The sequence below is a fragment of the Macaca fascicularis genome, chromosome 7, assembly GCF_037993035.2.
Source record: "Macaca fascicularis isolate 582-1 chromosome 7, T2T-MFA8v1.1".
Lineage (NCBI taxonomy): Eukaryota > Metazoa > Chordata > Mammalia > Primates > Cercopithecidae > Macaca > Macaca fascicularis.
The window spans coordinates 140,407,189-140,429,651 of NC_088381.1; the positions used below are offsets into that span (position 1 = coordinate 140,407,189).

General features: G+C 49.8%; 1 protein-coding gene across 17 annotated transcripts in view; it reads left to right on the top strand.

Moving 5' to 3' along the window:
* Window positions 1-22,463, top strand: part of RGS6 (regulator of G protein signaling 6) — a 626,146-nt gene that overhangs the window by 596,313 nt on the left and 7,370 nt on the right. For 4 of the 17 annotated variants that reach the window (XM_045396654.3, XM_015453969.4, XM_065549012.2 and 1 more), the window contains exons 17-18: window positions 3,033-3,086; window positions 16,718-16,784. The exons of 5 other annotated variants lie outside the window; for them this stretch is intronic. In XM_045396654.3, the coding sequence (XP_045252589.2) occupies window positions 3,033-3,086; window positions 16,718-16,784 (121 nt within the window). The remainder of the gene's footprint in view (window positions 1-3,032; window positions 3,087-16,717; window positions 16,785-22,463) is intronic. 8 more of the 17 variants (XR_012415918.1, XR_006699606.3, XR_010588539.2 and 5 more) reach the window with 3 other exon arrangements.

The following is a 22,463-nucleotide window of genomic DNA, read 5'->3' on the forward strand; positions in this document are numbered from 1 at the left end:
GAAGAGCAGGCAGGAGAATAGGGTCCAGGAAGGGAATGGAGGGCAAGAGAGAGGGCTCCTGGTTTCAGTACACCTGCCCACCCTTTGTGCTTTTCAGTTCTGATCTGAGGCCCATGTGTGGTTAAGTGTGGCTCAACTTGCACCACACCCCATGACTTCTGTGCCATGGCACTTAGGAGCACATGCAACCCTTTCTTCTCCCTCCTGGCCTCCCGGCCCCAGGTCCTAAGCACGTGGTTGCCCATCACACGCTCTCCGTTGGGCTGCCTCTCAGCCACGCAAGCCTTCTCTCTGTGTGCTGTCACCCTCATGTGCCAGGATCCTGTCTGCGTATCTGGTTGGGACCACACAACTCCAGAGTCCTGGAGAGCGTTTATACCCTGCTCTCCTGCCCTTGTGTAGCCCTGGGAAGAGGGCTTAGAGTCTGAGAAAGGGAAGAGGACTTCTGGGGCATCCCGATTGTCAGCAGCCCAGCTCTCTGGGTTTCCTGCATCCCTCCCCTCAGGTGTGGCTACTGTGATGGGCAGTGTGGAGCCTGGCCTCCTGTCGACTCCCCTGATGGAGGATGTCAGTGGAGGGGCTCCTTTGGAGGCGGCTGACGCCCTCACACATGGCTCTAATGCCCATTTTTTCTAAGAACTAGAGGAAAGAAAAGTTACAGGAACTTTTGATAACTCCAGCCCAGATCTCATGGGTGAAGGTCAAAGTAAGTTTTTCTTATTTTCTGTGGCTCAAGACACCTGACCTGATCACAATTTGGTGACTTTCTAAGGCTCTGTCAGTTTGACCAATCTGGGCCTGTCTACACAGCTTGAAGAAGAGAAGCTAGAGGCCATTCATTCTCCTTGTGGGTTTGAACACAAAGGAAAAATGCACCCCAAACCCTGCAGATCTGTGTGCAGACCCTGTGGTTGCAGATCCTCCCTTCCAAGAAGAAAGCCTCTCAGAGGAGGTCATTCGAGTGAGGAAGGAACTGGCAACCTGTCTGGGAAAAGTTCCTTAGAATTATCCTCCCAGCTCCCGGAGTAAGGGATGTTCTTGAGACAGAAAGCCCTTGCAGATACCAACAACATCTCAACACCGAGTTGTTTCCCAAAACAGTGACAAAATGTGCTTCCTCCTTCTATTTCTTCCTGAGAGTCTCCACGTGTGGATCTGATTTGTAACTCGGCACTTTCAGGTAGGCCTAGAGTATTCTTCCAATTTCAGGGACGGGTTCACCGTATCCAGGTCGTAAAAGGTATGTGAGATTCACAGCCTCCAGTGGAGAGAGGGAATATGAATCGGAAAGTTCTCACTTTTCTGCTGAGAACTGACCTGGACGGAGTCTTGAGGCACAGCCTTCTGATCCTTTATCCCTAATTCAGCCTCTTTTCTAATATTTTCAAAATAAATGGTAGTCACACCGAAGAACCAGGTTCTCAGGGCGTAGGTGAGCTGAGTCCTGAGGGCTACTCTAGGAAACTTCAGTACCAATGATGATGGTTTTCCAGGCAGCTCAATGGCCAGTGCAAGGCAGAGGAGCCCAAGTGAGCCAGACCAGTGGCCACCCTCTGTGAGCCAGAGGACAAGAATGATAGGCCGAGAATGACAGCTGCAGGGCCCAGGACTGGCCTGACTTGAGCCGAGTGTATGCCACCCAGGCTGGCCACAGGGTTCAAGCTGAGTCCTGCCATCCCCAGAATAGACTTGGTACCCGGGGCCAAGCATGAGTCCATCCATTCCTAGTGCAAGAAGAAAGCCCAGCCCAACTCTGTGGTGGCGTGTCATTTGTGTTTATTTTCCTTCTGCAACCTCCTGTCTGTCTTCCGGCAGCCAGCTGAGCTGACAAGGGGCCCAGCTGCCAAGGAAGCCCCCCGACTTCATCCACACAGGCGGCTGCCTTTGGTCTGTCCCCTCTGCTTTCAGCACAGTCCGCACACCCACAGACACCAGGCTGCCTCTTCAGCTCCCTCATTTCAGTTATTTGCTGGGTGTATGTGTGTGTCTATGTGAGTGTGTGCACTCTCTGAACTTCTCAGCCTCGGGCTCAGGACCCTGGAATGGGCTCCAGGATATACTAGCAGGTATTTGGGCGGTCATTCTACTCTCCCGGAACCCCTGCAGGTAGGAAATGTGGGGTGAAGGGAAGGTCAGGAGCACCCCATACCTCTCTTCCTCCTGTAGTAGAAGGAGGCTAGGCCTGGAAGGACATTCGAGGGCTTTGCCTCTCCTCACCCCTGTTCTGGGCACCCCAGCTAAGAGTTCCCCACGATGGTTTCTGAGCTTCCTCTAGCCTGTTGTATGTACATCTTGGCAGGTGTTAGGTCACCTTTTGGATACTGAGAAAACATTTTCTGTTTCTCAGAACAATCCCCATGTTATTGTCTTCTGAGACCCTAGTCCATGGCAAAGGCTATGAGTAGACCCTCCTTGCTCTAAGGACACAGAACGACGGTCACTAGGAAGCCACTGAAGTTAGCAATCTTTCTGGCCGCCTCTGGGCAGGGGAATCTCGAGAGAGAAAACAGTCCTAAGGCAGATTCATGGATGAGTAGATGACTTCACTTCCCCAGCAGCCACTTCCTGACGTCCCTCCCACACCCCGCTGGCCCTCAGAGCTAGTCTGTTCTGTGTCAGGACTTGGGGCCCCCACCCCCAGGACTCCTGCCTGTGGGCACAGCAGGTTGAAAGCAGCAAGCAAGCTGCTCAAACCCACCGACTGTGGTCCTGTGCAAAGTCGTGATGGTTCTGATCCAAGCCCCGCAAGCACAATTCACGGCCCCTGGAGAAGCAAAGCCCCGTCTCTGCTCGCTGCTCCAAGGAGGTGGCACCATTTCCCGTGGGCTTCTGTCTTCTGTCTCTCCCACTGACTCTTCCAACAGCTCTGGCTGCTTCTCTTTTCCCACTTTTCACCCCATTTTGCTTTGGTTTTTGTTATTCTTTAGCTGCGGCTGCTGCTGTTTGGAAACCACGTGTAAGCTGAAGATTTTTTTTTTCTGTATTTTTCTCCCTACCTTTTGTTTTTGTTTTTGTTTTTGTTTTTCCTAAAGCCAGAAAGTGAGCAAGGTCGTAGAACTTCCCTAGAAAAGTTCACTCGCAGTGTGGTAAGTTCAGTCGGTTTTCTTCCCTCAACTTTTCTTTTGATTTTGGTTTTGGTTTTTTCTTTCTTCTTTCTTTTTTTCCCCCTTTGGTTGTTGTTTCCTTTGGGGTGGGAGGGAGTCCAGTGCTTTCTCCCTTGACTCAGCCCTTTTCTTTTCTTTTGCGAGTGTCTGCAGCTTCTCTTCTAGGGATGAAAATGCAAAAAGAGCAAGCGGCTCCCTCTGCAGAAGGTGCACACTTGATTGCCCAGCCTCAGGCCTGGGCATTTGATCTTCTGTTTAGGGCTTTGAGGAGGAGGGACTCTGCTGCCCTCGGGGCTGTGCGGTTTGTGCATCTTCTGCAGCAGCCCAGGGAGAAGCCATCGAACTATACCGTGAAATAAATTGGCTCAGAACCGTAGCTCATCGAAAAAAAAAAAAAAAAAAGCCAAATTTCCCTCTGTGAACCCTGGCAGTCACGCCGGTGTAGGTCGTGAGCTAATGTTGCTGTGTAGGTGGCTTTTGCTGTGTGCAGAAAGCGGCCGTGCTGCATGGGTCCTGGTGATGTGGCCTAGCTGGCGTGTGTGTTAGTTGCCTCTGCATGAATCCCTTCCAGCCCCCATCAGCCTCATGTGCAGAGTGTGACAGGGAGAGGAGGGAAGTAGCTGAATCCCTGCGGCGTCCTGGGTACTCCCCTGGGCGGGGTGGGGAGTGGGGCAAGGTCCTACCGGCCTCCTCAGGCCTTGATTCTGACAGGCTGGGTAAAGATGGGCTTCAGATTCCTACAGGTTCATGGTATGCCCCATCTTAGAGAGTGGTAGAGCTCCCCACAGTGGCACATAAAGACAGCCGTGGCAACAGGCGGGAGTGGGGAGTCCGTGGCTCTTCCCTGGGGTGCATGGCTGAGACTCTCGACCATGGTTTGTAGAACAACACAGGCCAATCCCCTCTTTCGATGCTGGTCAGCCCAAGATTTGAATGTCGAGCTCAGTGCACAGGAAATACTCAATCCCACTGAATCGTGGGGCCGTCCTATCACATGAACATCAAACCAGAGGGAACCAAGATAGCAACCAGGGAGCAGGGGTCCCACGCAGGAAACAGGCCACATTCCCTTCCCAAAGGGTGGCAGCCCATTGATACTGACTTGCCTTTGTTCCACCTCTATTGAAGAGGAAAATCCTTGTAAAACCTGACTACTGTGTGACTGGTATACATATTTCATCCTTTCAAGGAAAAGTCTAAGGATCCTGGGTTGAAAGCAACCTAGTCATTTACCTGTCATAGCTAGATGCATTTTAAGTGCATTTAAACATTATCTTGAATTTGCTACATGTAAACATCAAATAACTCTAGTAGGTGGCAATTAAACATCGGTATTCATCCCTTCCGTTCCTCAGTCTTCCCTCTCTGTGGCCTTTCCTCATGAGAAATCAGAACGTGCAGAACACAAGGCCCGTGGGTGCCTCGTCTGTCTTCATGGCTGGTTTGCCATGGCCATGTGGCTCCGCACACCAAGAAGCTGTCAAGGGCTGTCAGAGGCAAGGCCTCTGGGACTTCCTTTGCTCCACGAGGGCCTGAGAGAAGGTAGTGGGATCCCATCTCTCTCTGTCTCTTTTGAGGCCTGGTTACTATGCGGGTAGAGGATGTTTAGGGATTTTGCTGACAAGCCAAGAGTGCTTGTGGCTCTCAGGTACAAACTGTAAGCAGAGCCTTGACAGCCCCCCGGAAGCTCTTCAGGGTGACCGTGCAGGCCGCGGGTGCGAGAGAGGAAGCCTGGTACTTGGACAAAAGGTCCAGACATCTGCAGGCTGTTTTTCCAGAGAAGTGAGTATCAGGAAAGGCAAGAATGGTCTCGCCGAAGCTCTGTGAGGAGCGTTTATTGATTTCCCTTCATCCCAGAAGTGGTGTTGGCTTGGGGGTTCTCCAAGGTCTGTCAGCAAAGCATTTGGAACAAGAAACCACCACGACACCCCTAAGTGTCTGAAGTGCACACATGGGAGAGCTTCCAGAGAGAGTTTCAGGGCGAGCTGAAGGAGAAAAGTATCCGAAGCTCCTGAGGGTATGGATAAAAGGCCCAAACTGGAAGGAAAAAAAAAAAAAAAAAAACCTGAGTTCCTAAATTCTTTGCTGTTCTGTTATGAACAAGAGACTGTAATAGGTGATGCATTCAGAATTTGGGGTTCCAGTGGTGGAGATGTATTGCCATCCATCCATGTTCCTCGTGCTCTTGGGGTGACACTATACCCCCACAAGATGTGGCTAAGTTTGGGGATATGGCCCATGGCTATAGAAGTTTGGGGATATGACCCATGTGTTGGCTCTCAGATTACTTAAGGCTGGAACCCAGGAATCTGGTCTCAACAGCCCAGTGGTCTCATCAAACAGAACTAACTGACCAACCACTATGCCTTGCAATTTGATAGCCATTCTCTGAATACCATATGCATTAAGTACTTGATTTCTCTAAGAGAAGATCTACGTGAATGTTTTATCTGCTGTATACTGCAAACTATAAAACTAAATGGAGGGCTAGTTCAATAGCATTCCCGTGTTGCTGGAAAAGACGTGTGGAACATGACCCACGTCATGGGGCTAATAATGGAAATTGGGGAGTGAAGCGGGGCAGCTCACGGACCAAGGACCAAAGACATGAGGCCAATTGCCATTTAGGATTAATTGATGGCAAAAAAAAAAAAAAAAAAAAAAAAAAAAAAAGTTGATCCAGGTGATTGGATAGCTCATTCAGCTGGAGGCTTGTCAAGACTGAATCTGAATTCAGAATTTCTCCCCAGAACATGCCAATGTCCTTTCTTTTCTTGGTAGAAGAGAAGCACTTGGAAAAAACAAATTGTTCTTTCCAAGTCTTATGTCATGCCATGACATAGAGGGATTATCTGTTAGGACCACACATGCCCCCTTTTCCATGAGATCCTAAGGAGACATTTAATATGGTTCATGGAAGCTTTTAGGGCCATGTTAGTCTGGGTGCCGAAGGGGCCTGGCACTCCCCAGTCAATAGAGAAAGTGCTGTGTGAGCTTCTGTTTCCAATGCAAGCTTCATTCCATGTCACTCAGGACTTGGATATACAAAGCAAATGTCTGGGGATGCTGTACTAAGCATTCTGTCATTTTGCAGACTGAGACCACAAACCCTGCTTATTTGATAAGGTAGGCCCAGGTTCTGAACTAAACATGACTAAAGTCCACAGCAGGATGCAACTAGCCTACAATGCACGTTCATCCAAAATGGAAAACAAGACTCCCTCTGGTAGGCCCAGCCCCACAGACGCCCAGCTGGCCAGGCAAAACACAGGCTGGGTTTCAGCCCCTGTTGATCCTCACCTGCCCTTGTGCAGTGAATAACCCACACCACTGTACATGACCGCCCTTGTCCAAGGAGCCTCAGTTTCAGAAAGAGCTATAACACATAGCAGCTTCTCCAGGGCACCCCATACATGGCCTCAGGTCATATGATTTGGAGCCTGTCTCTGCCTAATCCTGCTCACAGGGAAGCTTCCTCTCACAGTGGCTGTCACATATGAAAACCACAGTAGGAGAACTCTGGCTAGTCACTGTGGGTTGCCTTTGCTTCACCTTCCAGCTCTTCTTCAGATTCTTTGATGGGAAGTCTCAATCGTTACTGACCAAGGAGAGGAGGTGCCTTCTCTCACTGAAGGCTCTTTCCTGTTGCTTGGTGATGACCAGCCTGCCACTCTCTGCTGTCTTCCTGGTTTTGCAGTTGACAGAGGACAATGGGAGCATGAAGGTGGCCAGAGCTAAAACGTTCACCCTCCCATTGCTTCTTGAGACAGAGTCTCTCCCAGGTTGGAGTGCAGTGGCGCAATGTTGGCTCACTGCAACCTCCGCCTCCTGGGTTAAAGCAATTCTCCTGCCTCAGCCTCCTGAGTAGCTGGGATTACAGGCACGCGCCACCACGCCCAGCGAATTTTTGTACTTTTAGTAGAGACGGGATTTCACCATATTGGTCAGGCTGGTCTCAAACTCCTGACCTCAAGTGATCCACCTGCCTCGGCCTCCCAAAGTGCTAGGATTACAGGCGTGAACCACCACGCCCGACCCCCTGCTGTCTCTTAAGTGTGCTTGTTCCTTCAGCTTCCACAGAGTCTACCACAGTGGGGTGGGGGCCTCACCACAGAGGGCCTGGCTCTGACACAGAGGACCAGGAGCATGCGTGGCAGGGAGAGGGGGAGAGAGGAAATGGGGCACTTAGCTAAGCCACAGGAGCAGCTCCTTTTTTGAGATACTGGCTGACGCCATCTGGTGAGAACTCCAACCTGGAGAGGAGAAGCTGGAGAAAGTCCTTTGCTCCTCATGTCTAGTTCCACAGAAAAAGCCACAGAGGGTGATAGCACTGAAGTTAGGAGAAAATGGCAACCCCAAGTGAGGCTGGTGTCGGCCGCCCTGGGTACCTTTGGGCACTCAGTTGAAACCTCACCTGCCCTCTTAAGAGCTTCATCAGCTCCAGCCTTGGGCTCCAAAGATAGAAAATGGGGTTGCTGGTGCCAGAGCAAGCACTGGAGGCTACGGAGGAGAGGGGAGAGGAGGACCAGGCGTTCATCCACCTCCTAAGAGAGCATCGAAGTTTAGCTTTGCCAAGGTGCTCCTTGGAATTGCAGCAGGAAGGGCCGGAAGCTGCAGAAGGCTTGGCACGTGATGGGTGGCATCTCTGCGACAGGCTTTCCTGTCCTGCCTGCCAAGGAATGCAGCAGGCAAGTCAGATGGGGAGCGGGAAGCTCTGGGAGCCAGCTGCCACTCAGCCTCCCTCGCCCCCTCCTTCCCTCCCCCTCTTCCTTCCCCTGCCAAAAGCCAAGGAGAGCTAATGAGAGCCAAGAAGTCAACAACTCAACCACCCCGCTCCAGGCAGCTCTGCAGAGAGAAACCCCCAGCTCCAGGCCCAGGTGCTGACCGGAAGTGGAGGGCTGAGGCTCTTGGCAGGGGAGGGAGAAGGCAGACAACCAGGGCAGTCAGCCAAGCAGCAGGAGCAGCTCCTGCCCCCGGAAGGACAATGCTGTTTCCCCCTCCTCCTCCAGGTTTCATGGGGAACAGCCTTGCACCCTGGTGGAATGAGTTCCCAAATACCTAGACTCAGCAGAGTCCCCAGAGGGCTTTGACCTCAGTTGAAATCTTTCCATGCCTCTGGCAAAGGCCAGTTGGCTAAAAATCTTTCCAAAGGGTTAGTTTTTATTGCAAACAGTCCTTGGACTCCTTTGGGACCACTGGGTCACAAACGTTAGTGCCAGCCTCTCCCATCTCAGAGCGCTGAGATCCAGCTGCAGTGAAACCCTGGCCCCGGCTAGAGCTGGAGGGAGACTTCCATCGAAGTGTTTGGGAAGGAAAGCACGGAAACCTGCCTCTCTCGAGCAGCAAGTGCATGTCCTGGGACTCTGAGACACCTCAGCAGCCCCCCTGCAGATTGGCTCCTGCTTCCAGCCTCAGCTTGCTAGCTATGTGACCTCAAGCAAATCACTAGCCCTCTCTGAGCCCTGGTTTTCTCCTCTGAAGTGACCTGGACTAGGTCATCTCAATGGTCCCTTCCAGCTAGGGGTGTTCTCCGGGTCTGTGCTTCCCTCTGTCCTGAGATTTCTGAGTTATGTGACTCATTCCTTAGAATGGGAGAGGAGCTGCCTTCCTGCCCAGTTAGTTACCTGATTCAGAAGTGCCTGCCAGCCTGTGAAGCTGGGAAATAAACCGTGGATAGCGTTGAGTTGGGTGTATTTACAAAGCCTGGACATGCACTGGCAGGAGAACTGAGTGCCCTGAGCTCCCCACACCTACACCATAGGCCCTGCTCAGTTATTCAGGGTTCACTCATCCATGGTGAGTCGCTGGAGGGTCAGGGAGGACTCACAGAGAACAGGGTGAGTGCCCTACACCCTTCAGGCTTGCTAGTTCTGCAGTCCCCGCCCTTCTGGTCTGGATGCCCAGCTGTGTGTGTGTCAGGTGGGGTCAGCTGGACAGAAAGGTGGATACCAGGGTCGGTGTTGCCACATCACTGCATGCACTGTGGGGTCTCAGGGGCCCGATGGGTATAGAAAGGGATGAAATGTGAGCACTTGGGAATCTCAGCACACTCTGCTGCTCACCTGCTACCAGGCTTTCCGGTTCCCTGGGGAACCCCGGGTCAGCTTGTCACTGTCCTCTTTTAGAGATGGGAAATAAGAGTATGAGAGACAGTGTTATCCTGTTTACAATCAGTGGTGAAGTCTGTGGTTAAGACCAGGTTACAACTCCTCTATGCTTCGCTTTTTATCTTGGCTCTGTGTGAAATTAGGAAAAGCGTATTTACTGTTATAGTTTTGTAGCTGGAAAATGAAAATATAAAAGTATTTTTTATAAACTATAAAATGTAAAACAACAGGCTCAGCATGGCTGGTGGGTGCAGAGAAGACAGTGACAAAGTGGCTCCTCATGGGGTTGACAGGAAGGAGTCTTGAGACTTTTATCAAAAAGGGCCACAAGTTGGTTGTCAGTTTTGAGACACTGGGCGCTAGACCCCGACATTTCCCTTGGAAGGAGGAACCCCCAGCTGTTCCCGCTGATGGTCCAACCTGTCCGCCAAAAGCAGCCAAAATGCCCTCCCCACGGAGTGCCCGCTTGGAGAAAAACCCCACTGGTGACTCACCTTATGGACATGTGGGGCAATCAGGGCCCGGTGGGGGCAGCTGCTCCTGGCTCTCCCTGGCCGGCCCTCCCTCGCCCCCCGCCCAGGCCCTCTCCTGCCTTCCCCAGACCCCAATGTGCCAAGCAGTCAAGTGAAAATCAAATCCTCTGAGGCAGAAAGACACAGCTGTGTGTTTACAGCCACTGATTCAGATCCAAATCGCGTACCCTGCCAGTCTCTAGCAAGGCAGGCTGGGGGCAAAGTGTGTGGATGCCAAGCAGGGATCTATTTTGGGAGGTGACCTGCAGGCGTTCTCCATGGCGGTGCCTTCCTCCCACCCCCTCTCAGGAAAGGCGTTCTCGCTTTACGAGCGGCTGATGGGGTTGTGGGGTTTTGGCATGCTGCTTGTCACTTGTGCAGTCAGACCCCAGTGCCATCCTCGCGCAGCCACATGGGAACTGTGTGGGCTCCCACCTGCCTGGTGAGAAGGCAGAGAGTGGAGTGCAGGGCCCCCCACAGGATAAACAGCGGGAAGGCCGACCACTTAGAAGACAGGATGCCTGCCTCTGCCTAGGACAGAGTCTGCCTCAGTCCTGTCCAGGGAGCAGCGGCACTGCAGCAGAAGGGCCCAGAGAGAGAGCATCCAATGGCAGGTGTCTGACAAGGGGACAGCACTGCCAATGTCAAGGTCAAGGAGAGGAGACCCAACTCTGCCTGTGGTCCAGACTGGAAAGTTCAAAGAGAAGTCAGAGAGCTTCAAATCTGAGAACCTCACAGGCTAAGAAGTAAGAACCCCCCACAACCCGCCACCATGGAAGTCCCCCCAAAACGAGCTCCTGGTGGAAGCAACTGGGGATGCTTCGCCTTTATAAAATAGTGAATGAGTGTCCCTGGTTTGAGTTATTAGGAAAGCGTGGCATTTTGGAAGGAGGCCAGGATACCTGTCCATAGGTAGGAATAACCTGTAAGATGTTGCCCTCCCGGCCAGGTGCGGTGGCTCACGCCTGTATTCCCAGCACTTTGGGAGGCTGAGGCGGGCAGATCACGAGGTCAGGAGATCAAGACCATCCTGGCTAATACAGTGAAACCCCATCTCTACTAAAAGTACGAAAAATTAACCTGGCGTGGTGGCAGGTGCCTGTAGTCCCAGCTACTCAGGAGGCTAAGGCAGGAGATTGGTGTGAACCCCAGAGGCAGAGCTTGCAGTGAGCCGAGATTGCGCCACTGCACTCCAGCCTGGGCGACAGAGCGAGACTCTGTCTCAAAAAAAAAACAAAAACAAAATGTCCTCCCGCAGTGTGGCTAAATGGGACACTGTAGCGGGCGGGGAGGGGTGCTTAGAAGGACTGAGAGCAGTGGGACGTTTAGTTTCGTCATGTTTGCTCAAAGGTGGATGAGAGAAAGACCCTTGGGTGTTTGCTTAGTGGCTTCCCAATGCGTGGGAAGGTGAGACGGGGTTGGAAGCATGGAGCCACCAGCGGTTCTTCCATGCCCCCAATCATGGCCACATCCTCTCAGCCTGAGCAACAGCACCATGGCCACAAATGGGAATGGGCTTCGTTGGTGTAATATTTGGCAGATTCTCTCCACACACCCCCCCCTCCATGGCAGTCTGGCTTACCGTAGAAGGGTAACCTTAAAAAATACATTCCCCACTCAGAAAATACTCATATGTGGCCTGTTAGCAGCACAATAAGGTTGAAAGCAAAGTCCATTCCTTCCTCCCTCCCCCTGCTCACCTCCACTTCCCTGTTTGCCCCTAGGTAGGTGAAGTGAGTATATTCAGCACCTTCATGGCAGGTGAGAGGGTGTATTAATCCGTCTACGTCCTCTGGAAAGGCAGTCTTTGAGGGGGCCACAAGGGTTCAGGCATGGCCCATCCAATATCCTTTTTGATGACTTGGATGAAGAGACAAACATTCCAACCACACTCAAAGATCCAGACCTGCAAAGTGTGGCTCATCTGGTAGATAACGGAATTATATTTGGAAAGCATTTCCTGCAGGATGATGGGTCAAAAACAGATAGCATTTTACCAGATCATATTTGTGTGTGTGTGTTTTTTTTTTTAATTTGGTTTCCCAACTATAGGATGGCATTTGTAGCCTTTCCTAAAAATCAAGTGGGAAAAAAAAAAAAAAGTTCTTGGGTTGTAATTGACTCCAAGCCTCGTGTAAGCAAGTACAGAAGGCAGCTGCTTTCCAAAGGCAGCTTTAGGCTCTGTAACAAAAGTGGGATGGTCAGAGAAAGGAAAAGTGTTCCATTGCTTTTTGTTGCTCTAAGCAATATGAAGTCTTGGTTCTAAGCCCCCACATTATCAGCAACTTTAACATCTAGAGACAATTCAGAGAGAAGAACCTAGAGAGAGAAGGTGACCCTGGAAGCCATGTCGGAAGAGGCTGGAGTAAAAATGTCTAGCCTTCCAGCACACTTGACGGCCACCTGAGCTCTCTTTGCATTTGTCTTCAAGAGTGGACATTTCTGGATTGCTCCAGAGAGCAAGGCTAGAACAAATGGCTAGAAGATAGAAAGAAGATATTAAAAACATTCTAACAATAACAAAATATTCCAACAATAGACTATGTCCCCTCCAAGGGCAACGAGCTCCCTGCCTAGGCGTTTAGAAGCTGAATGGCCAAGGACAGTGCAGAGTAGGTTTCTACAGCGGATCCCATGATCTTTTGCAACCGGAATTCTATGCTACCCCAAATACTTGTTAAATGGACCTGACTGCATTTCATTCTGTGGTTTATAAATAAGTCGTGGAAAAGGAGAATGAATTATAGGGAGGGAGTTTGCTGAGCTCGGAGGAGAGGGATCCAAAAGACTCAGACTAGATTCTACCTTGAGGGAGAAAAAGCCACAGGATGACACACTCAAAGCAAGAGAAACTGTCAGGAAGGTGAATTACTGCCCTTCACATGTCATCCTTGCCTTTTTTTTTTTTTTTTTTTTTTCGTCATTTGCTGCCACAGCAGCTGGGCTCTGGGCAACAGGGCTCTCTTCCCCTGAATGTCTGAAAGGAGGTCAGCAAGTGGAGGACATAGGCACTCGCTGGCACAGGGCACTGGCGGCCATCGTGCAGTGAGCCCCAGCACAGCCAGGGTGGCCATGTGCGTGGGATGTCCTGGCCTGAGGTTGAAGAAAGCTCGTCCTGTCATAGTTCCCATCCGGAAAGGGTGTTGTGTTGAAAGCAAAAAGGATCATAAAGTCACTTGCCTTTTACCCAATGCCAGTTCCAGATTCCAGGAAAATGAGCTGACATCAAAAACACCTCAGCTGGCCGGGCATGGTGGCTCACATCTGTAATCCCAGCACTTTGGGAGGCTGAGACAGGCAGATCACCTGAGGTCAAGAGTTCAAGACCAGCCTGGCCAGCATGGTGAAACCCCGTGTCTACTAAAACTACAAAAACGAGCCGGGTATGGTGGTGCATGCCTGTAGTCCCAGCTACTCAGGAGGCTGAGGCAGGAGAATCACTAGAACCAGGGAGGTGGAGGTTGCAGTAAGTCAAGCTTGTACCACCTCACTCCAGCCTGGGCGACAGAGCAAAACTCCATCCCCCCCGCAAAAAAACAAAAATCCACCTCAGCCTGGCCAAAAGCAGGGCATACCCCCAGAGGTCTCAGACTGAGGAGAAACTGTGCCCCCACCCTGGCTTCCCTCCTCTGGGGCGCTGCCGAGGGGACTTGTCCTCAGCCTAGCTCAGGGAAAGGGAAGGGTTCCCATGTCACATTCTTTCCAGCTGTCCTAAGAACCACCCCGATTGCCAAGGACTCTCCCTCCTCTCTTGGGCTTCACCAGGGCTGCTTTCAACTCATCGTGGGATTGTGTAATTATGGTGATTACAGCTTGTGACTTTTTTCCTCTGTTCATCTTTTGCTTTCAAATTCTTTGAGGCCTCTCATTAAACATGGCGATCCTGGTAAAGTCAGCAAAGTTTTAATAAGACACTTTTTACAGCTAAAGAAAGCCCAGTCAGGGTTGATTGCTACTATGTTCTCTCAGATACTCCATTAAAACTCTATCAGGCGCAGTTGGTGCCTGGGTATAAGAGGTGGGGGAGAAGGAGGGCAGGGAGGCAGAGCGGACCTGTACTTAGTGACAGGGCTGGAGAACCATTCCACACCATGCCCCTGGCCTTTTTCGTTTGCACCAAGCACCAAGTGCATCTGAGCCCCCATGCCTAATAGGAAAAGGCAGACTGTCAAGCAAGGACCGAAAGCCTGGCCTTAACATCATAGCACATTACACTGGGAAATGGAGATGGAGCATCCAAGACAACACTCAACCCAACCTTGTAATCTGCAGCAAAAGTAGTGGGGGAATTCTGATACATGCTCTGTCCTGGTTAATACTGGAAGGTTCTGAGGCATCCATAATGCTAAATAATTAACGGAGACAATCACTAGCCTTCGTGAGTCATCATGATCTGGTGATCTTACACCTGGTGGAGGTTTCCTTGGTAATGATTCAGCTTCACATCTCATTCTTGGCTAGCCTTTAATCATGGCTTGCTTGCTTTCTTTTTGTTGTTGTTTTGATTTGGTTTGGTTTTTGGTGGGGTTTTTTTTGTTTGTTTGTTTGTTTTTGAGACAGAGCCTCACTTTGTTGCCCAGGCTGAGTGCGGTGGCGCGATCTCAGCTCACTGCAACCTCCACCTCCCAGGTTTAAGCGATTCTCCTGCCTCAGCCTCCTGAGTAGCTGGAATTACAGGCCTGCACCATCACATTCAGCTAATTTTTGTACTCCTAGTAGAGACGGAGTTTCACCATGTTGGCCAGGCTAGTCTCGAACTCCTGGCCTCAAGTGATCTGCCCACCTCGGCCTTCCAAAGTGTGGAGTTACAGGTGTGAGCCACCGTGCCCAGCTTGTAGCTTTCTTGAATAGTTATCAGAGCTGTAGGACTTCATGAGAAGGACTATCAAGGAGTGTGGGTTGTGTGTGTGAGCCCCGTGACCCACCCTTCAGCAGATTCATCCAGGTTCCCCTCATTTCTATATTCCCTGGGGACTGCACAGATGACCACATAGTGAAGTGCATCTTGCTCCAGCAGGACTGTGTTTCTGAGAGGCCCCCGATTGGCTGCTCGTGGCTGACAGGCCCGCACCAGCCAGACTGCCTTTTACCCCGCAGGTAGCCAGTTACCTCACTACCTGTGTCTCAAAAGAGCAAGGAGCTGGACTGTGACTGAGCAGCACCAGCCACCTGGAGTTACATGTCAAAAACCTGGCAGGGACATTTCCCCCAACTGCATTCCCATCCACTACTGAAGGTGACCTGCTTGTGTGACCCCTTGAGAACAATGTCCCTTTAGTACCCACCAAAATGCAGAGAAGCAAGCTAAGTTCGAGACAGGCAACTCCAGCTGAATCCCTTTTTCTCCACCTGACTTTATACGACCCTGTCATTATACATTATACGACATTATACAACGCAAGTTACTTGCGTGTCCGATGGGTACAACAAAGCCCACTGCACAGGGTAGATGTTAGCATTCAGTGAGGATGTGATAGCAAGAGCTGCCATTTATTAGGAGCTCACACTCACAGTGTTGTACTGTGTCATGCTGGCTTTGCCTGGGGTGGACTTTGGTTCTACTTCAGCTCCATCACTTAGCTGTTTGAATTGCACAGCTTCTCTAAGCCTCAGTTTCCTCATCCATAAAACGGAGATAAGAGTAAATAATTAAGAGTAAAATGCATAACGTCCTTAGCACACTGTGTGCAGTGCGTGTGCTTAACAGGTATAGTTCTTAGAATTAGTTTCATCATTATGATATTATTTGCAGTTCATATTTAGCTCTGCACCTATTTAATTTCCAACAATATTCTGCAAGATAGACATCATTATATGTATTTCGTGGTTGAGGGTGGGTACATGGGTATCTCCTATATGACAGTCTGTACAAAGTGCATTTATTACAGAGATCAGCTCATGGTAACCACTCAATAAATGGCAGCTATTATTGTTGGCTTATTTTTAAAGTCAACTCAGAGAGTTAGTTTTTCTGCATTTCCTGGAAATGAAGGGACTGTGGTGCCCAGAAGGCCAGCTTCTGTTCTGTGGTTGATTTCCTGGGGCCCCTAAGCACTTCCCAGGAAGCTGTGGGAGCTGGGGGGCTTGTCAGCCTGTGAGGTGCTGGGAAGTGGGGAGGGCCACCAGGCAAATGGTGCACGTGTTGTGGGGATCTGGCATTTGGCCCCCTGCTGAGGTGCAGGACCCAAAGATGCCTCCCGCTACCAGACAGGATGAGGAATGGGTCTACCCATGATAAGAAGATGAAATCCACTCCTCCAAATGTAGCCCTCCACGTGACAGAAACACTCACCTCTCAGCTGTCTGCTTGCCTGGAGCCACCCTGAGCAATGCAACCTCAACAAGTCCAGTTGCTCCATCAGTCCGAGAAACAGTTTCTATTTTTAATCACTTATTCCAAAGCTAGGTAGTGGAGGAGTCAGAAGCACGTGGCAGGGGATGCTTTGAAATTCCTTGATAAACTGGACCCCTGGGGTGGGCACTCCTACTGCCTATAGTACCAACAGAAACAGAAGTGGAGAAGTTATTTCCACTGAGGTCAATAAATGGTTTTTTCATGGGGGAGAACTCCGTTTCTATACACGTATTTTAAGGTGAATGCTTTAAGTTTGCAGTATTTGTCAGAGTGGCATCTTAGGAGCTGATATAAAACTCCACAGCCAAACAAGCGATTGCCTCTGCACCTTGCATGAGATGCTTCTGTAAGTGCCTGTGGTCTAAACATGCACATGAACGCATGCACAGGTGTATGCACATGTGCACAGGTGTAGACACAGGTGCATGTGCTGCCTGCCTGATGTTCGCCTCCGTGTTCAGTGTATGGTATGCATATAACCATAAGCTGCAAACCTGCAAGTGTGTCTGTCGCATGGATTGCATGCCCTCTGCAGCTGTGTGTGTGTCTGGGCAGGGGCTCCTCTAAAGCCACAGGTCTTCACAGTTTCAGCTGGATAAGTTATTCTTCACTTCCCTTCCTAAAAACACAATTGCCTAGTGCTGCTGGCGCAGAGTCAGAATGGCCGCTGCGTTTCACCCCCGAGGTGGCTTCCTTCCAGCAGTGGGTGAGTGATCCCGGCGTTCGCACGCTCTCTAACCTGTGGGATCCTTCTGCACAGAAGGTGGTCCAAAATCCAAAAGAGATGATCTGTTTGTCCATGACCTCGTCTCTGCCCGCCACTCCTGTTCTCATGCCCCGGTTCCAGGGACAGTTGGCAGCACCCATTTCTTGGTGTCTCTGTTTTTTCTGCCCATTTTTTGTACCCATAGTTTTTCTCTCCTAAGAAACAAGGAGCTGAGGGGTCCAGAAATGATGATGAGATGAGTCCCTTGTCCCAGAGGCCATGTGCAGATAACATCCTTAGGTACTGACCCAGTAACTCTCTTCTCCTGGTCCCATTCCCTAGCAGAACAGGGAATATCCACTACCTTTGAAGATGCTTCTCAATCAAATAGCAGCATCCTTAGGTTTCATTTCCTGGTGAAAGCTTCCATAACTCTTCCTCTATGGGCCCGGGGCCAAAGCCTGCAGGAAATATAGCAATCTCACATTTCTACACACTACACCATCAGGGGAGAAGAAAGCTGGGAAACCGCCCATCCCCTGTCCCATGGGGACCAAAAGCATCTCAGCAATACATGAAAAGAGCCTGTGGGGAAATAAGGTTCTCTGTAGCTAAGAATTCCAATGACCTAAGTTTCTGTCCAGGTATCTCCTGGAAACGCTGCTTAGTCTGTTCCCTGCTGTACTTTTTCGGGTTAGGAATGCATGTCTGATAAGTGCCTGCTGAACTGCATTCCTGATAGTGGAGAAGAAAGAGAAATGAGTCGGCCCTCTTTGCATATGCATCCAAATGGACATGGACATTCAACGAAGTGTTTTGCTTTTGTGGGGGGATAAGAGGTCAGCAATTCTAGGCTCTGCCTTTTCAGCTGGCTAAACCAAGGACCCCAACACAAGTACATGTTTTGGGTGAACACATTTGCAAGAGATGATAAGTGTCCTTAGGAAGATAGAGTCAGAGTCTTCATAGATCCTCAGGAGAATCACATACTGCCAAGCAAATAACTTTCTCTTGCCTCTTTGTCCACAATATCAAGTAACTAAGCTCCAGCTTCACTGTCTCCCACAGTCATAGTCAAGAGTTATTTGAATTTCCTAGTTGGAAAAAAGTAGCATCAACTTGTTGCCAATAGCAACACAGCCATGTCCCTGTTTCCTAGAGCCTTTTGGTCTTTGCCTAATTTGGAGTGAAGCAGAGCTTAGATGCCAGAGTCCATTTGGGAAGGAGGAGGAGAAGAGGAACAGGCGGGCATTAAGTGGGTCACAGGAAGGCATGCCACCGAGAGGCCTTATAGGCAGAATGGCCCCCTATTCCACTCCTGAAGCCACCAAGAATTTCCTGCAAGCTGAGAGTAGAAAGAGCAGCAGGTTGCTCAGTCAGATGAGAGGAGGGAGAGGAGGGAGAGAAGAGAGAGCTAGTATGAAAAGGGGGCATTTCCACCACACAGGGATGCAGACAAGCAGGAAAAATGGAAATGCACAACTTGGACGCAACACCGGGGAGTCCGGGCCTGGCATTCTGCCACTCATGTAGGGCTCAGCTGCTGAGTCCTTTTCTCTCCCACCGTCCCTGCCCAGCTCCGGATTTGTCTCTGCACAGCTGGGGGACCATGGAGAAAGGTCCCCCATCACTCAGCAAAACTGACAGGCAGAAGTAAGTGATGAGCATGGTGGGGCCAGGGTCAGAGGTGCCAGGACCACCAGCAGAGAGGGCTTCCCCCACCTGGCTGGGCACCCCGAATTAGAATGGCCTAGAATGATTTTAAGTGGGGTTGGTTCTCATTAGAGTAAGGCACCCTGCCTGTCCCACCTTAGAACGGGAAACATCACACCTGCTTCTGTCCTCCCTGGGGCATTTGCCATGTGTGTTCCTAGAGGCATCAGCATCAGTAACACAGGGCCACACACAGAATGGTGGCTTCACCTGGCCTGTCCAGCAGCCACCGCCTGAAATCTACATGCACCAAGCCATGGTGACCTGCGCCCTGGCTCTGCAGTAACCAAAAGCCCCTTTTGCCAGGCTTGTCCGCCAGCAGATGGCACCTCCTTTCTCAGGATTCCCAAATGGAATGAGGGGAAGCCCCTTCGCAGGGTAGAACCTGCCTGAGATGGGTTCAAGCATGCTCAAGAGCTTAAGTTCTTTTCTCAGGGAAGTTAAGAAAATCACCCTGCATTGCCCAGAGAGGTTGCCCAGTGCGGATGGGCGCAGGGGACTCCTTCATCCCTGAGTATTTCCATCTGCCTCCTTCCTTGAGAGTGACAGGCACGTGCAAAGTAAGAGGGGCATGGGTCGTGAAGGCCCACCAACTCAGCTCTGCCACTGACTAGCCGTGCACTCCCAGGCAAGTTACTCAAGCTCTGTTTGAGTCTGTTTCCTCATTCATTTAGTGGAGTTTATAGGAATGCCTAACTTGCAAGCATGTTGTGGACATACGTGCGGGTATTTGTAAAATGCCTCGCATGCTTGACACACAATAGTTGCTCAATGGTCCACCAGTAGGTGACTGTTAGTAACTGTCCTCACAGCTACCTGTGTTTCTAGTGGGGGACCATTCCCACCATGCCACTGTCAAGGCCTGGGTGATTTGAAGAGCAAGGCACTTGAGGAGGGAGGGTACATGAGCTACCCATGCCATTCCATCAGACAGGCCCATGGGAGAGCAGGGGATAGGTGGGTCCTTTTACATTTAATCCAGATAGGAGAACTGGCAACTCTTCTTTTGTAAATTCAAAAACTTTAAAATTTTTCTAAAGCACTGGTAGTTGCCAATTATATTAGTCTATTTTCACATTACTGTAAAGAAACACCTGAGACTGGGTAATTTCTAATGAAAAGAAGTTCAATTGACTCACAGTTCCACATGGCTGGGGAAGCCTCAGGAAACTTACAATCACGGTGGAAAGGGAAGCAGACAAGTCTTACATGGCAGCAGACAAGAGAGAGCGAGTGTGTATGAACACTTACAAAACCATCGGATCTCATGAAAACTCACTCCCTATCACAAGAACAGCATGGGGAAAACCACCCACAGGATCCAATCACCTCCCACGGGTTTCTGCCCTTAACATATGGGGATTATAGGGATTACAATTCAAGGTGAGATTTGGGTGCAGACCCAGAGCCAAACCATATCACCAATAGATAGAGTAAGGTGTCTGAGCCTACTAGTGGTTCTGGTGACATTCTGTGGGAATTTATTTCAGGTGACATGACTGCTGGGTACATCCCCTATCCCCACTGTTTACCAGGCAGAGCCTGAGTGTTTATACCACTGTACATAAGATAGGGGGCTGTTGCAAGAAAAAAATCCGTTATGTTTATTTCGATCAAATTTTCTTATTTTTTAAACAGGTTCAGTTTTAAGTATTCATGAATGTACCATTTATTAATTCTTCAACCAGTGAACCTCTCTTTTTTGATTAATTCACTTTTCATCTATCCCTTGACTTTTTTAAAAAATTGGGGTATTGTTTTATGTTTGTGATATAGCTTCCTATTTTAAAAGGGTCAAATAAAAAGAATATTTTAAAACCATATAAAATGCCCTTCAGCCCCTGAGAGAGATCAGGAAGCTTACCAAGGCCCTACAAGTAACACAGACCCCGGGAATGGGTCAGCCACAGGCTCCTGCCCCTCCTCACTGCAGAAGGGTGAGAAAGAGAGGAATGGCCTCTTCCTTCCCATGCTGCTCTGACCTACCTCTGTTGTGGAGGAATCATAACAGGTTCCATAGCCTGGTTTTTCCATTTCATCTGCCCCACCTTGTTCCACAGAGTTGAATAGAGGGTGATAAGAAACAGAGAATTTTAAAAGTGTTTTGAAGTTATTCTATGTTAAGTGTGGATTTTCCCACCATTCCCTGTAAGCGTTTCTCAGACATCCCAGACTGCTCGCACTCTCTCTCCCCAGTTTTAGACATCATTGAGGAAGAAGATGCCACAGAATTCTTTGCATTCCCTTTTAAAATCATTTCTTTTGCTTTGCTCAGTGGAGAAGGAGCACCAGGGCAACAACCTTCCAGGAGTCACCCGATGAAGTCAGGCAGGCCTTTGGTTTCTCCCATCCTGCTGAACCCAAGCCAGGATCCCTTACCTTTCCACCTGTCTCTTGGGTTCCTGACCCTTGTCCTCAGCAAGTCTCCCCCAACCCCACCCCAGGCCTCTAATTCCACACATATACATCCTTTATGAACTTGAGCACCGTCTATTCAAAGGTGACCTTCAGGCTCCTTGAGAGCATGACTCATCCCTGGGGCCTCCACTTCTTGCCTGCTAAGGTTGCTTGGTGAGCTGTATTCAACAAAACACCATTTTTCATGAGTAGGGATGAAAAATGCCTGTATGTCACACCAAAGGGATCCGTTTGCATCAATGGAGGCTAGAAATAGTGCTCCACTTTAGTTCTGTTGGAAGTTCGAATTCCCCTAACAGAGGAATCCAGGTTCCTCCCATACTGGAGAGGGGAAGCATTGAATTTCTCCAAACCCAGGGATGGGCCCAGCAACTGAAGAAGAGTAAGGAGTAGACGTCATAGCTGGGACTTTTTTTTTCCTAATTTTTTTTCTTTTGAGATATAATTATATATGGTAAAATGAACAGATCTGAAGTGTATGGCTCAATGAATTTGACAAGTGTATGCACCCGTGTAACGCATACCCCCTCACCCTAGAAGGCTCCTGCATGTCCCTTTCCAATCAATTTCATCCTTCTCCCCCACGGGCAACTGTGGTTGATTTCTTTCCCCCATAATAGCCTGGATTTTGATTTGGCAGACTTGAGATCTGTAACTTTGGTCTTAGTTCATCTGAGCAGATGAGCAAAAAAATCTCATCAGAAGCTCAGATGTCTTTACTCTCTTAGCATTGAAAAAGGTCCTCCCTGAGCCGCTAGTGCTTGGCTCTGCTGTCCCCCAGTATGCTCCAATCTGACCCCCAGGGCTACTCTCTGAGCCACAGCCCTCCTCCCAGCCAAAGAAAGAGTTTAGCATCAGTCTCCCAGGTAAGTAAGTGGCAAAAGCTCTTGGTAACCCAGATAGTGCATGCTTTGTTGATTAATATGTGGAAGTGCAATGCACAGAGCCACAGCATGTCAAGCAGCATGTTGATTTTTCTCACTGCACAAAAGGGGGCCATTCCTTTTGTGTGTTTCCTTTCAGAAACAAAGGATTTCATGACCACCTTCTTCCAGGCTCCTAGCCACCAGGATGGCCACAGAGCTGAAATGATTAATCAGAGTGGAGGGTGGGAATTGAATGCGTGGGTGTTAGTGAACCCAGCACTGAGCCCATGGTCCATGAAATTGAAGGATCCCAAAATCTATTGGATTACACTTTGCCAAATGTCTCAAAGGTGAAAAGCACTTTGTCGGTATGCAAAGCTTTGATGTCTCTGGAATGTACCTTCTGCAGCTCAGTTCTTAATCACTGTATATTTTTTCACTTGGACAAAGGCTGCGTGCTAATAGCATTTTCAACCATCCTCAGCTGCTTCGCTCAGCTACGCCAAGGCCTCGGGCTGAGCTGGCTGCAGTTTCCTGGCACCATGATCCATTCCCAACTGACCAGCACTGAGGAACATTACACATTCACACCCTGAAAAAAAACTGCTTCCTCTGTAACTATGCAAATGCCAGACACGGGCAGGCAGAATTACCATTCCCCTTCCGAAGTGGTTCCTTCAGG